The sequence below is a fragment of the Sorghum bicolor genome, chromosome 8 (assembly GCF_000003195.3).
Source record: "Sorghum bicolor cultivar BTx623 chromosome 8, Sorghum_bicolor_NCBIv3, whole genome shotgun sequence".
Classification (NCBI taxonomy): domain Eukaryota; kingdom Viridiplantae; phylum Streptophyta; class Magnoliopsida; order Poales; family Poaceae; genus Sorghum; species Sorghum bicolor.
Genome location: NC_012877.2, coordinates 59,672,041 through 59,688,016, shown reverse-complemented (window position 1 = coordinate 59,688,016; position 15,976 = coordinate 59,672,041). Strand labels below are relative to the sequence as shown.

General features: G+C 39.7%; 1 protein-coding gene across 1 annotated transcript; it reads right to left on the bottom strand.

The window, feature by feature from the left end:
• On the bottom strand, positions 1,033–7,887 carry LOC8070132 (serine carboxypeptidase-like 2). Its single transcript, XM_021446003.1, has 14 exons — positions 7,617–7,887; positions 7,385–7,530; positions 3,926–4,002; positions 3,712–3,834; positions 3,505–3,610; positions 3,331–3,368; positions 3,111–3,212; positions 2,909–2,989; positions 2,658–2,819; positions 2,506–2,577; positions 2,305–2,429; positions 1,942–2,055; positions 1,647–1,692; positions 1,033–1,523 (listed from the first exon to the last, which is right to left on the bottom strand). Exons 1-14 carry the CDS (start codon positions 7,847–7,849, stop codon positions 1,440–1,442), a joined length of 1,509 nt encoding a protein of 502 aa, XP_021301678.1. The 5' UTR covers positions 7,850–7,887; the 3' UTR covers positions 1,033–1,439.

The following is a 15,976-nucleotide window of genomic DNA, read 5'->3' as shown; positions in this document are numbered from 1 at the left end:
CCCAAAAATACTAAATTATTAAAAAGAGCCTGTCATTAACTAATTTTTCAAGAACTAGCCATTTTAGTCACGCTAGAGGCCGTGGCATGATTTATAACATAGGTCACGCCACATGCATTGGCATGACTAGGTAGACATTCAATGTGTACATCTAACGTGGTATACGGTTCACTGCCTCGCATGGTGTGACTGGATAGCTTAGTCAAGGAGGACAACCACTACAATCACCCAAGGAGGATGGTGTGACACAACTTGTTCGCTTGTATGAAAAGTCATGGTACTATTCGTTAATTTTTTATGAAAGAAAAACACTGTTGAATGGCTTATAGATTCAGCAGATAAGGTCAAGCGAACAAGAGTGTCTCTGTTTCGTTTCTTTTTTTTTTAAAAAAGTTTTTCTCATCGGCTCAAAATAAAGGACATATCGATCTGCAAAAATATTCAAACTTTTCAAGTACATGCTAAAAGTGAAGCGCAAGTGTGTCGTGACAAAGCTGATAAAATATCCACATACTTGGGATTATTTCATAAAAGGGGAGCACTTTATGTCTCTTGTGGCCTCAGATCATGGTAGCAAGGGTACTTGTTGCATGATTTTGGAATGGATTCGCTTCGCTGAAATTTAGCTTATACTGCTACTTATGCTGATTTGTTGTGAGAGAAAAAACACTGTTTATTTGCTATACAACTGAAATTTTTTAGCGTATTCCATTTTTACTTATGTAATTACCGTAGGTTTCTTGTTTTGGCAGGCTAAACATGCTCATATTTGATATGTTCAATTTGTAGGTGGCTATCAAGCTCTCAGAAATTGTGCAGCCATAAGCCCCTCATGCCTTGATCGATGCTGAAAACTGCCATCACGAGCTCGAATAGTCACACGATACCCACTATTAGATAGCTAACCCTATTCATCATTGCCACACAATGCATATCTATCTATCGAGATTGACATTCACTTTAGTACGAGTTTGCATTCTTCATGTCCTATCATTACACCAATTCATAGAAGATAATCAAAGGCTTGTACGGTTGATCAAAAACTTTAGGTCCAATTTATGCATCTAAAATCCTCCCACTATGACAACCATTGTGTATTGTAGATGTATAATTGCTTCTTTGTACTACATCCTCCCATATGTTTATATATGTGAAAGGTCCCCAACCATCACACACACCTACACCACTAATAATGTGTGGCGTTTGCCTTATTTCTTAGCATATCTCTACTAACACTAGGTTCCCACAACTCTAATTCTTAGTAACTCTTAAGTCAATAAGGACTAAATTATTGTTTTCAACATGTCAAAGCAAGTTTAACACTTGGCATGCTTTATTACATCCACTTGCTTCACATAATCATCTCTAAGCCTTATCCTTATGCTGTAGATGATAGATCTATACTAAGAGGCGTAGCCTGAGAGGTAGGCGCATGGGGATTATAGGGGCTCATTGTCCAGCCACCTTTTAGCCATAGTAAATGATTCTTTAGGATTTGTTTCTGGAGGAATATGGCTGCCACCCTGCACAACCATAAATAACCAAACAAGGTTGTGTTATGCATGAGAATCTATCTATATAGCGCCACCTATATCTGATTTATCCATCAGATACATATATGTAAAATTGGATGAGAGGAGACAAACCTTTATTGTTGCAAACGTTAGGTTGCTAGCATACATGATGGTGAATCTGCAGTAACAAGGACATTATAGATTATTTATTAGATCAGAAGAATTAGTATCTAAACACTAGGCAATGAATCTGAAAAATGCATTTCGTATAATTAAAAAAAGTTCACTATCACAAATCTTGCATTTGACCATAGCTATCTAAAACAAAATTTTGCAACCCATGACTTGATGAGAGAGATATGACAAGATAATAACAATCTATATATAGAGAAGACTAGAATGTAGGAACACAAGAAGATAACTTAACCCTGCTGCCTGGTTATCTAGGTGCCAGGCCCTCCAATCATCAACTATGGAGAAATTGAAGGATCCTATCCATGCTTGTGTGCCCGTAAACGGTACGAGGAGGTCATGGTCTCCACTGCACCAAAACAAGAACTTGTAGCTAATTATTAAGCACAACCTTATGGTGGTATATTCAAAGAGCTGCTAATAACTTGCAAGTATATTATATGTATACTCCCTTTGGTTGGGAGAAGTTGTCATTTCTGACAAAAAAATAGAATTGCAATTTCGAGAGATGTGTTGTATGAAACATCTTGTTCTCCCAACCAAAGGAAGTATATATGCAAGGGTGATACTCTACTCTTTTACTGATGGAGTTTTTCACCTGTATACAAGAGCACGATATCCCTTAGTGCTAAGGTTGAAAAAATATTTTATGCTACTGGGAAGATCAGACGCATAAGGAAGAATTGGAGGTCTTCTACACCTAATCCATTCCGCCATTGTTCCCTGTCAATTTTGTGTTATCTCTTGGTCAATTGAGATCTAGTCCACATAATTTTAGTACTAAGTTTGTCTCGCCTACCTCCTTGATTCCAAGAGCAATTCTAACGACATTGTCATTAGCCCAAAAGTAGGACAAGTAGTAGCGGTATTCCTGGGTTTTAGAAAAGGAACTTAAATTCATGCGGTAGATGATGTTGAAGAAGTTAATCTCAATTTGCATGAACATCATACATAGAAGCAATAAAAGGGAGGTTCATCAGGTGCATCAGTAAGCTGATAGTGATGGTGTTTCTCTACTAGAGATGACACATCTTCCATAGTACTTCTTCGTTTTCCTGAAGGAATATGGCAAATTGGTCGCAATATGTTTCCTTCAGAAACTTCTGACATGAGCTATGGAGATACAAAGAACATTGTTAAGATGACCGAGAATGGTAATATCAACCATTTACAGTAGAAAAAGTTTTAAAATTGATGCATACCTTCTTAATAGTATGTACCACATCCGTGCAAGGTTTGTTTGTCGGGTTTAGGTAATCTCCTTTACAGTTTTTGATGAAAGCCTTAGATACGTAATGATCAACAATGGAAGTAGAATGGGGATTACAAGCACAAGTGTCATTATAATGTTGGTGGTCCATTTCTTGAAAAGTAATATATATGAGAAGGAACAAGACTATATACCTCATATTGTTGGTTAGATATGATTCCAAATGAATGAGAAAATGTAACTTTGGAGTTGGTATCAATTTTGTCTCCTGTAATAGGATTGCCAACAATATAACCCTACATGAAGAAATAATGGATCATTAAGCGACATGGATTCAAATAATTCGCACAAGAATCAAATCAGAACCAAGAGAAAGTAAATATATCTGTATGCTATGCTAGTAGAATCACATGCCTTTAGTTTAATAATTGGTTGTTGCATTCCTTTGATTCCTAGGGCATATCCAATCAAACATGAATTAAATTAGGATTAGGACCAATAGTTATCTCCCAAAAAATGTTATCCATAAAACAAGTAAAAGGGAAGCAGGACTACAAGAGAGTGTAGAAGTGAAGATAAGGAGTTTACCTTCTGAAATGTAGTGTGCAATAAGAGGAACCACCTTCCCCGCATATGAATCTCCACCAATATAGAAAGGACGATCCAAAAAGTATTTTGGGTGATCATCAAACCACTACATAATCGAAAACATTTGATAACACATTCAAATAGGCATATATTTTTTTTTAAAAAAAACCTCATTTGAGTTAGACGTCAACGTTGTTGTGTGTTAACCTTTCTCAAAAATGTCAAGACCTGCCTAGAAGATGAGATGTCTCCAACTTCATAAGCTTTGGGGTCGCGTGCATAAGAGAAACCAGAACCAACAGGTGAGTCCAGGAAGAGAATGCTTGCCATCTGCAATGACGGAGATGGAACAATTATATTCATCACATAGAATCAACAAAAATTGTTGTGCCGATGAACAACCAATGTATCTCATTCTCACCTGTGTCCAGGAATATGGATTATAGACCAATCTTGGCAATGTGCCGTCGTATGGTTCCACGACAAACTTCAAAGGACCTGTGAAGCCGCGGATAATATTAGTATGGTGCATTCATCTTTTACTCTCGAGGTTGCGAAGTTTGTGTGGTACAGGGCGGATAAATGTGCATGCAAATAAATAAGGTCTACTTCCTCTATCCTAAAACACAAGGAATCTATAATCTATAATCTGTAATCCTATACTCTTATAAAGCTAAATCCCACTATAGATGGCCATCGGGCCGTGCCGTGCCTGCCCCGGGCCGTGCCATCACCGTGCCTCGTGCCAAGGATACGACTCAAGGCACGACTCGTGGGCCGTCGGGCTGGCCCGAAGGCACGGCGGGCCACCGGGCCAAGGTCGTGCCTCATGCTACAGCAGGCCAGCAGGATGGCTGAATGGGCCAGTAGCAAGCAAGCTTATATTTTTTTAAATTAGCAGGCTACATTTCTTACCAGGTTACTCAGGATGGATGGATGGACCATCAGGTCTATATTTCCTTTTTTTAAAATTAACAGACTATATTTTTTTACTGGGCCATTAAGCACCGGGCCATTGGGCAGTGCCTGAGCCGTACCACGGGCCACGGTGGCGGCCTAGGCCAGGGCCAGGCCAAAATGCTAGGCCGCGGGCCAGGCCAACGGGCCACGAGCTGCATGGCCACCTATAAATCCCACTAGAGATTTCTCTCAGCATGCAAGCTATGCACATCGACAACCCACTAGAACTTGCAATTATAGCCAACTAGCACATGTAATTATGATAATCATCTCTTCCTCTATTAACATGAATTTAGTTGTCTACATCAATGTATCAAACCATTCACCAAAATTAATTTAAGATAGTTTCATTCATATAACTATAAATATAAATAATCTAATTTCTTTTAAAATTATCTAGAATCACAACAGAAAATCTGGCTTTGTATGACGAAAGCATATTGGCACGGTAAGCACAAAATTTGTCATAAAAAGCATCTTATGACGAAAACACAACGTTATGTGGGTATTCTCCTAGTTCTTATAAAGCAAAACTCCACTAGCTATTTCTCTTGATATGCAAGGCGTCCACCTCAACAATCCACTATCATTTGCCGCTAGTAATTTTTCTTGACATGCAAGGTATCCACCTCAGCAGCCCGCTATCATTTTCAATTAAAGTTCACTAGCACAAGAATTATGATATCCATGTTAGTGAGACACATCATCTACTATAGATACAACCTCCACAATTGTACTAATAAATATATACATATATTATATCATGCCCCTATATTATCAACATCATACATATAGATTCCTCCTTTATTCCTGTGGCAACATACGAGGAATCCTCCTAGTTATAAGTTGTCCTAAGTCAAATCTTAATATTATTAATGGGTCGCTTTCATCAGAACTTATGAAGGATAACTTATAACGAATAGCTCAATTTGCAAGTAAACTACCCATGTCTACCATTGTCAAAGATAAAATAAAGGAACACATTTAACTTGTACTCGCATATATTTTTATAAAATAAACTTAAAATATTCCTCAAATCTATGTATAAATAATAATATAAACTACTATATAAAATAATTTAACAAATGTATAGTACGTTATATATGTTTCTACGTTACGACCTTGTACCACTATTAGATTAAAAATAAATAAATTATATGTTCTACCATGTAATCCGCGTAAAGATACATATATTATGATAAATATTTATTTTAATAAATTATCAATCATGAAAATACCCCTTCAAACACATAAGAATGACACTGACAATTCACTTTATATTATATCAATACTCATGACAATAAATTTATAAATTAATAATTTAGATAAGTTTATACATTTTTTCTAAAACATTGTGCTGATATATCAATACTAGTAATTAAACTTTAAAGATTACTTTTCAAAACAATAATACTACAAATATAATTCTTTGACATTACAAATTCAAAGTCTTAAGTGCCGTGGTGTGAGCTGAAATGACTGGGTATGCAACTGTAGTGATTAAGAGAATAGTTAGGGATGCAAAATTATGTGTAATAAAATCTAAATAAAAAATTTGGATAAGAATTCCAATTATGAAGATAACAAAATTGCAACAACTAATAAAAAGATAAAAAATTAGATTCATAATGTCACGAGAAGGAATACAATTAGAGTTTATATTACTTAAACTAAGATTTTAACAAAATACTGATTGAAAACTCACTCCGTACAAACGATAAAAACACATATCTACATATTACTGATAATTCTAGGTTTTCAACATAGCCTCTATGTTAGTACCACACAAGATGCTTTAGAGAGAAAACAATAAATCCTACAACGAATAAATTTGATCAAGTTTATAGGCTAGTAATTATAATAACCTCATAAATCTACAACTAAACTTCACAAACTCTAGATTGTGCTGAATGACAGGTTGATAGGCTAGTAGTAAAGAATTTGGTCGAGTGGGCTCAAACAAAAATTTAGATGGGGCATATCACAAACACAACTTTTTAATGATATCACAAGGACACACATCGATAACTAATCTATGGTGAATTTAAATATAAATTGATGATGGTACCTCTCATTTGAAGAGGTTCATTAATTCAATAAGGACCCACAGAACAAGAAAAAGTGTCTATATTAAACACCAAAATCCGACATTTCAAGAGCTAAGAAACCTGTAAATTTGAAGATCTTGACTTAAGCCTATCACTCCCTCTCGCTCTCCTTCGGCTTCTCCCCGGCCACACCCATGCCCATGGCCTGCGCCGCCTCCCCCACCAAATCCACCTCTATCAAAGATTCAGAGCAGCCTACAGGCTGCAGGAGTGCTAGAGCGGTGAGCTGGTGCCACGCAGCTCAGAGCTAGTCGGCCAGGGCAGCTGTAGTGAGCAGTGTGACGTGGGGCGAGCATGCAGAGCTCCAACCTCCAACTCTGAGTGCATCGGCATACTGCGGACCGCGACGTGAATGAATCATGGATAGGAGTCGCAAGGAAGATTGGCAGTTTAGGGCCACTTCCACTTGGGCTGCTGGGTTTATTGGGCCTATTTTTTCCCTGCTCAATTTTCCTTGCTTGGCTATTGCTTACGTTACTGTAGACGCTGAACACCGCCGCTTCATTATTGGTCACTTGGACAAAGGAAGATAAAGGAGGCACTAATGGTGTGCCTAAAGCTCCGCCTATGGTCGAGTTTATAGAATCAAATATTGATGTTTATGATATCGAACTTGTATACCATTTGTTGGGTCGGGTAATAGGAGTACTTATTAGAACTTAAGAGAAAATTTTTTATATAATAAAGTTGAATATGATGCTATACACAATAGACCATGTTACATTATAAAATATCTTTTTATAATTTATTTTGGTAATAAAAAAATTATAATATTCTGAGCTGTGACAAACTGACAACTCAAAGCCACTGACCAATCTCAAACACAAGCGCGCTGAAGACGCTGCACCGGGGCCCGCCTGTCAGCCACAGGAGCAAGGGGTCCGTGCTCGGGCTCCGCTCCGACTCCACGAAGTAGTAGAACAGCTCCGCCCCGGTCTCCTCCTCTATCTCCACGTACCTGCATCGTCACAGGTGCACACACATAGCGGCAAAGTTCAGCCGAAGTGGATCGGAGCGCGCGGAGGAGCATCGACGGCGACTTACCCGGTCTCCAGGTAGAAGGGAAGAGGGCCATCGAATCCCGGCAGGTGGGTGACCACCGTCGACGACGACGACGACGACGTCGCCGCCCGGGAGAGCCGCGGCGGCGGCAGCACAAGGACGGCAAGGCAATAAGCGGCGAGAAGCAATGGCGGAGAGAGCTGCCGGCGGCGGCGGGGGCGGTAGACCGGTAGTGACCCGCGTGCGTCGTAGAAAGAGCATGCAACGTACGCCATTGTTTCAGCTGGATCGAGAGCTTCGGGACTTTGTGTGTGAGTGATGAATAATTATATAGAATCTCTCGAGCGGCCAGGCAGCTCATTTATGCTGCATGTTGACGGCACCATTATCACTTAATGGCGAGAAAAAAAAAATCTAAGGTGATGACATGAGGACTAGTGCCACATGTACCATATACTGTACTACATTTCATTCGTGCTCCCCCGTTTACTACAGTGTTCCTTCTTTTTTTTTTATAAAAAAAGTGATGTCCGGACTAGTGCCACATGTACCATATACTGTACTACTTCACTTCATTTGTTGTTTCCGCAGCAGGTATAAAACATACATATATAGAGCATGATAAAAAGAAGTCTAACTTTTGTGCAGGTCTGATCTACGATTGAAAAACAAAATCAGAGTTCTAGACTTTTTCAATTTTTTAAACCATTCGATTTACCTGTTTAAGCGGTTTCGGATGACATCAGCTAGCCGAGGTGGCACCATGTCAGCTACGAGGAAGACAAATCAGAATTTCACGATATTCATTAGTTAATTAAACTTTTATCAAATATATAGTTGTTTTTTTTCAAAATTAGCCTAATATTTTTTTTCCTGATTTAGTATTAGAAAAAAATGCTTTAACATAGAAAAAATCAAACCCGTTATATAATTTTTTTTATAAAACCACATTATATGTTTTTCTAAGCTAGACACCATAATATAGAGCTATCTCCAACAATCATCACCCAAAATACAAGACCTATTTGTTCTTTGGGTAGCGCTACAGGTAAAAGGTTCCATACCTATTTTTAGTCTTCTCCAACAACAAGAACTAAAAGACAACACTCTCTGCAAATGGGTCTCGAGTAGAGAGGATACCCAAATTTGGATTATGCCTCTCCTGATACCTAAAATGGGTCTTCTGTATGGGTACTCTGTTGGAGGCTATAGGTATTGTGTTGAAGACCTATTTTAGGTTTGAGTTCCCAAATGAGTATCATGTTGGAGACAGCCTAAGGAAAATGGATCGCATGGGCCATTTAGTTTGGTTTTCGTTGTTTAACATGATCATTTTGACTAATATTGTTTGCTAGTGTTTTTTTTGTATAGTTTAAAGAATGCAAAGTGGACTTAGACTTTAGACAATGTGCTGCTTTCAGCTATCAATCTAACGGCAACCCTGGGGTAAGTAGAAACTATTGCGATAGCAGTGGAACAGTGTTTGTACATCTACAACTGTAGTGACCTTTATTGATGAGCTTCAATTTAAAATAAGACGACTTCTAAAAAAAGAAATGTATGTTTTTTGACGGATGGAGTAGCTCATATATCATATAGCTATCATTTATATGGTGTACATTGACTATGACTTGATCTCTAATGGTTTGGCACCACGGAGCTCATACTTCCTTCGTCCAAAATAACTATCGTTCTCGCTTTTCGAGAAACAACTTTGACTAAATATATATTAAAAATATTAATATTTATGATACATAATTAGTATCATTGAAAAGATCTTTGAATCACATATTTTCTAAAAATATAGTTAAATTTGCGACACGAAACCCAAAACGACAATTATTTTGGGAGAGAGGAAGTATATCACATATATGGTGTATCTTCTTCATGACTCGATCTCGGTTTGGCACCATTATCAGTAGAGAGAAATTAAGATCTAAGCCGACATGAGGAGTGCGACATGTACATCACCATTGATAGGGTGTAGGTACATGTCCCTCATCCGTGCTCTCCCCATTCACTACATTTCCATTTTTTATATATTTTTTAAAAAAACATGTGACGATTTACATTTCTTTTCCTTCCATGTAGTGTAGATATTTGTGGTCGGAGGTGCTAATCAGTAATCAGTGGTGTCGTCACTTCATTGCCGTTTCTTGTCCACCGAAACTTTGATCGTCCATTTGCTGTTGAAGTGTCGCGCGCAAGCTCATCAGCTGAGCAGTCGTCATCATTCAGTCGCCTGGGGCTTGGGCCCCGGCCTCCATGTTCAGTTGGGCAGAATCCGGCTTGCAGGATTTGTGGACCTCATTAAGCCCAAGAAGAAATGGATTGCACGATATTCTAGCTAAGAAAAAAAATCACTTTTCTTCCCTCAACTTTTGCATTTTTCTCCTTGAACTCCAAAATCAGGCAAATCATCTTCCTCAACTTTTGAAACAGTGCGTTTTATCTCCTTGACCCGATTATAAGCGGATTTGAAGGCAATTTTGTCTTTTTTTAAATTATTTTAGCTGAATTCTTCAAAAATTATAGTAAATCACAGAAAAATCATAAAATAAAAAAAATCTAATTTTCTTAGACTCTGTATGAGCGGATCTACACAATGAATATATAATATAGTATGCTTTAGTACAAATTTTTGCTATAGATTTTAATCTATTCTTTTCTATAATTAATTAGAATAATTCATATCTATAGTACGATTGTGGTAAAAATTTTATTTTGGACTAATTATTGTATGCTTGAATTGTAGTAAAAGTTTTATACTTATTGGATCATGTATAACTTAGTTATAGAATCATTTAGGGTTTATGCTTGTTAAAACTAAATAAATCTATAACTAAGTTGTACATCATCTAATAAGTATGAAATTTTTACTACAGTTAAAGCATATAATAATTAGTCTAGCATAAGAAATTTACCACAATTGAACCATAGAAGCTGTAGTTATGAATTATTTCAATTAATTACAGAAAAGAATAGGTCAAAAATATACAACAAAAACTTTATACTAAAGCATATCGTATTATATATTTATTGTGTATATCTACTAATATGACGTCTAAAAAATTTAGATTTTCTATTTTATAATTTTTTACTATGATTTCTCAAAGATTTAGCCGAAATAAATAAAAAGGAAAAAGACAAACCACCTTTAAAACCGCTTATAACCGGGCCAGGGAGGTAAAATATATGGTTTTCAAAGTTGAGGAGGTACTTTGCCCGGTTTTAGAGTTTAGAAAGAAAAAATGGACTTTTACAAAAGTTGAGAGAGAAAAGTGGACTTTTTTTCCCTTCTAGCTGTGCATAAAGTTGAAAACGGACGGGATAAATCCGGTTCCGTCCGCAACCATATACCGTATTTTTCCGTTCGTTTTCGTTTTTTACGGGATAAATGGAAACGGGACAAAAAATGGGACGGATTAAAACGTGAGCGGGATTGAAAATGGTAGAGCGTTTGTCCGTCCGTATTTGCGGAATCCCGTTTTTTACCGGGATATCCCGTTTTTCATAAAAACTGAAAAGTAGCCCAACATAGTCCTTAAGCCCAATATGGCCCAAAATGTCTCTTATCTTATGCGATGTATGGATAATTCATATTTGTGTGAATTGTGATCTATGGACTATGGATATGTTCTTATGCGATGTATGGATAATTTATATTTGTGTGAATTGTGATCTATGGACTATGGATATGTGGTATTGTATTAATGTGATCATTAGTCACTGATCAGTCATATTTGATATTTGGTATTGCATTTTGGTCTCTGTATTTGCGCTATCATATGCGGCTTACATGTTCTGGTTTAAATTTTCGCTTACCGCTCGTTTCCGTCTATTTTTCGATCGTATTTACCTGTTTTCGTATTACCGTGTATCCCGCTACCGTTTTCGCTCCCGGTTGTCTGGCTTCCGCTTCCGTTTTGGTCTAAAAAATATAAAAATGAAAACGATAAAGCAATTTTCCGTTCGTTTCCGTCCGTTTTCAACCATGGCTGTGCATTAAGGGGGAACTATGGGCTATGGCCTACCCTTTGGAGGGCCTCAACACCATGGGCCTTGAATGCTCTTATCCTGGCCCGTATATGTGTCAACCTGCACGAGCCGAGCATGGTGCAGGTGCTAGAGTTCGATTTTTGTTTTGCTTTTTTTTTTTTTTTGCACATGTAGAGGTAGCTTGGTTCTTTTGTTTTGACGTTGTTTTGTAGGGTGGCACCAGTCAAGAGCTAGCCTGCATGCATGGAAGATGGAACACCAGTCAAGAGAGCCCTAGAGAATCTGTAAATAAATCATTTAGATTTCATTCTAGAATAAAAAAACCGTTAATTTTTTATCAGAATATGGCAATTCAAATGGAAAACGTGCATGGAAAAACTAGTCATAAAGATACTACTCCCTCTATTACAAGTTATACATCTACACCATCAATCCATCATATTAGTTTTAATAGTTTCACAAAACATGTCTTCATAGTGAATTTATTTGTATTAGTATATTTCTCAAAATTGATCCAGATTAAATAAGTTTGAATTGAACGTATATATCACCATATAATAATTTAAGACTGGAAGAGGTTAGATATTGACCATTTGTTCTTAGTCTCTCAAATCGGAATCACCCCATCCTATCCTCGATTTCGATCGTATCACCCTCGTCCTTACCTCGATTGCACCCTTCTCCTCTCCCCGTTGCGGTGGTCGCCATCTCCGTCGAATCGCCATGCTGCCCCAGCCGGTTCAGTCGCTAATTCCCGCAGCCGCGTTTGCATTTGTCAGGGAGGATCGAGCCACAGCCGCTGGCGCTTTTGGAGAAGAGCAGCTGCCATTGCCACCCACCACCGGTTCAACGTTGATGAGTCCTTCGACCTCAGGGACTACTGCGTCGAGTCCTTCGACCTCAGCTCCGGCAAGCCGCGCCACGTCCTACGGTTCACCGACAGCGAGTCCGCCTCCGCCATGGCCGGCCGCTCGGGTCCGTGACTGTGCAGCGGACCATTTCCGGCGAGTACCGTCGTGTGCTGTGCAGCGGCAGACGTATCGAAGGAGGAGCCCCGACCTTGTGGTACCACGTCTTCCCGGTGAGCCGGCTCTGCATGCGTAGTGGCGGTGTAGTGATCCCAGCGGCAAAATTTCAGCATCTGTATGCTTTACATGATGCGGCGGGTTTCTATCGATGAAGCTTGACTGAAACTAGCTTTCCTTTTCTCGCTCTCGAGATGCTGCAGGGATAAAAATCATGACCATATATGCTTCTGTTGTTTTTTTCGCTTTGGCTGTATATGAAATTCTGAGTTGGATGAATGTTGGATGTGTGCTGAAGTTTGGGACTGTTGAAGTGTGAATCAAATGTGAGAGATTCAGGTGCTATAATTGAGTATTTCTGGTTGCAGAGCACCCCTTTCCACCTTTCCTTAATTTTGAAAATTGATCTAATAATGCACCTAATGATTTTATGTGTAGTAGAAATGCTTATCTCCTTTTGGTAGAACTGTGGAAGTGAAAGTTTGATTCTGCAGATTGACTATTTCCATGAATTCACTGTGATTATATTTTTTTTCTGAATTCTTCACTATTTTTGTTAGTTTTCTGGGAATTGCTGCCATATGTTTCTCTCTTATTTTTTTTATATGGCCATTGAATTGTTGCAAGAGTGCTAATTCATTGTGTTGATTTTTGTTGCAAGAATACTTTGTTTATCATAATTTCTCTCCTTGATCATTGTGTCATCCCGAAACTCTGCTGCCTGAATCCTGGACAGATGTGCGGAGCATACTAGATCCACTTCTCAGTTAGGACTTGTATATCTGGTTCGACATTTAGTTTGGTTGGACATTTAGTTGAGCATATGTGAATTAGAAACTACTATAATACTATTTCTATGGATCATGATTGTGGAAGGGTAGGCAGTGCCTGATGATTTCTTGTTTGTTACAGAAGACTTGAAGCTTTGCATGCTTCCATACATGGATGAAATTACCCTTTGTGTGTTTACAGAAGAATTATTGGTTTTTTTTTAATTAAAATCTCAATATCGTAATCGTCAAACGTGTTGTACTAGTATTAGTCAGGTTGTTTAGGGTGATGCCAAGGTCATATTTTATTATTCACAGTTGTCCAAATCTAACTCTGCCAAGCTGATGTCATTGTCTAGTTTCAGTGTTTTTTTTGTTACTGAAATAAAAGAACTGGTATCGGCAATTCTAGTTTCTGAATTTCAATAGAAATTCGCCAATCTGGTGTTTTTAACGCTGAACAAGGAGCAACTATATGCAGTACATGTTTTTTTAGATGTTGTGTATCAGTGTCACAATTGGTAACTCTGGTGAATAGCTGGCTACTCCAGAGTCCAGAGGACCGGAGAGGCTGGTTCTGGTTCTGAACCCTTCAAAAGCTGCTGTTGGAAGTCCTTGTGTCATGACATCTGCAGATTGTTGACCTGTGGGAATAGGTTTCATGATCCATAGAAAACAGTATTGGTGTATTTAGTTCATATATATGCTCAACTGAATGTCCGAGTCCAACGGCATATAGTTAGAACGACTCCTTAACTGAGAAGTGGATCTAGTATGTTTTAGCAAGCGTATTCCATTCATGGTTCAGGATTCAGGCACCAGAGAGAAATATTTTGGGCACGACACTGACAAAGCGAAGTCACAGAAATCATCATACTGGCATTATTTTAACAATTCAATGGTCAAAATAGCAAGGGAGAAACCCATTCTCGAAAAACAGTCGAATCAAATGCAGAATCAAACTTCCACTTCCATAGCTCTACCAAAAGGAGAGAAGCATCAGTTCACAGAAAATCGTCAGATGCATTATGAGATCAATTTCCATAGCTCTGCAACCAGAATACTCAATAGTAGAACCTGAATGGCTGAATCCAACATACAGAGCATTGGAACTGAGAATTTCATACAACCAATGGGGTAAAAACCAGGAGCATACGGTCCCAAACTTCACTCCAATGAACAAAGAGGTTTGCATATCCAGTTCTACGAAAGAAATGGATCTGACAAGCTAATTAGTTCAAGATTCATGATCCATAGCAGTAGTAGTATCCAACAGAGGTTTGCATGTTCAATTATAGCACCTGAATCTCAGTATCTCACACATCCATTCATGTCCCAAACTTCAGCAAACATCCAACATACAGAGTATCTGAACGACAGAAACAGGAGCATCTGGTCATGATTGTTAACCCTGCACTGCAGCATCTCAAGAGCGTGAGAAGGAAAGCTAGTTTCAGTCAAGCTTCATCGATAGCATCATGCAAAGCATAGATGCTGAAAATCACCATCACCAGCTGGGATCACTGGACAGCCAACGGAAGAAAGGCGGTTCAGCATCATTCTCGGACGGCTTGAACATCGGATGCTGAACAAGGCTCTTCCTCAGCACATGCCTAACCGGCAACACCCTGTGACTACTCCGAGGCTGATTAAACCAAAACCTGCGCAGCAAATTCCCATCCCTGTCACAGTGGAACAGACCATACCGGGACTGGATCAGCACATCCCCTTCTGATGACACAACAGCTGGAATCCAAAGATGTTCATCCTGCAGCAGAGCCGGCATCTGCTGGAGCGCCAACTGAATCGTGTGCTTGAGGACCCAAACCTCGTCCCGGTAATCCTCTAGACACCAGAGCTCTAGCGTTGCCTGGTTCTTCCTGGACACGGACAGGCCGAGGTTGCCGTCTGAGAATTCAAGCAGCCTCATCTCTTGGTCGTCCGCCATGGTCACAGGAGGAGGTCTCTTCCAGCTGAACACCTCGTTCCCTGTGTCGAACACCAGCATCTGGTATCCCTGTCTCTCCTGCGGCGGCCAGAGCAGGTCCATGTTGCCGCGTTTCCACTGGATGGGTGGGGAGATTGAGGCCCTTTCCACCCCGAACCGTAGACCATGGTCCTTGCTCGCCGCCGGCGAGAGTGGCCGCCCGATGTGTCGCCGCTCCCCAGGCCTCACTCCGATGACGTAGTAGGAGTAGGTCGGGGCGGCTTCGTGTCGGACGACATTGCTGCGGCTAAGGCACAGCACATGGTACTTGCCGGAACGGCCGTGCTCATAGAACCCGATCACGTCCAGGGCAAAGGTCGTCGGATCGAAGAGGGAGACCCAGTGGCGCGTCACGGGGTTGATGATGTACCAACGCCGATGAGAGGAGAAGGAGACGAGGAGGAAACCGTCGAGGGAAGCATGGACCGTGACCTGGGGCTTATGGATGGCGTCGCCGTAGTGCTTCATCCTGTCGAAGTTGACAAAGTCGTCGTCGATGATGGGGGGAGCGTCACGACCCTCCAGGTCGTACTCGTCGACGAAGTAGTCCTCGTTGCCGGCGAACCGCAAGACGGTGCGCAGCTTGCCGGAGCGGAGGTCGAAGGACTCGACGCAGTAGTC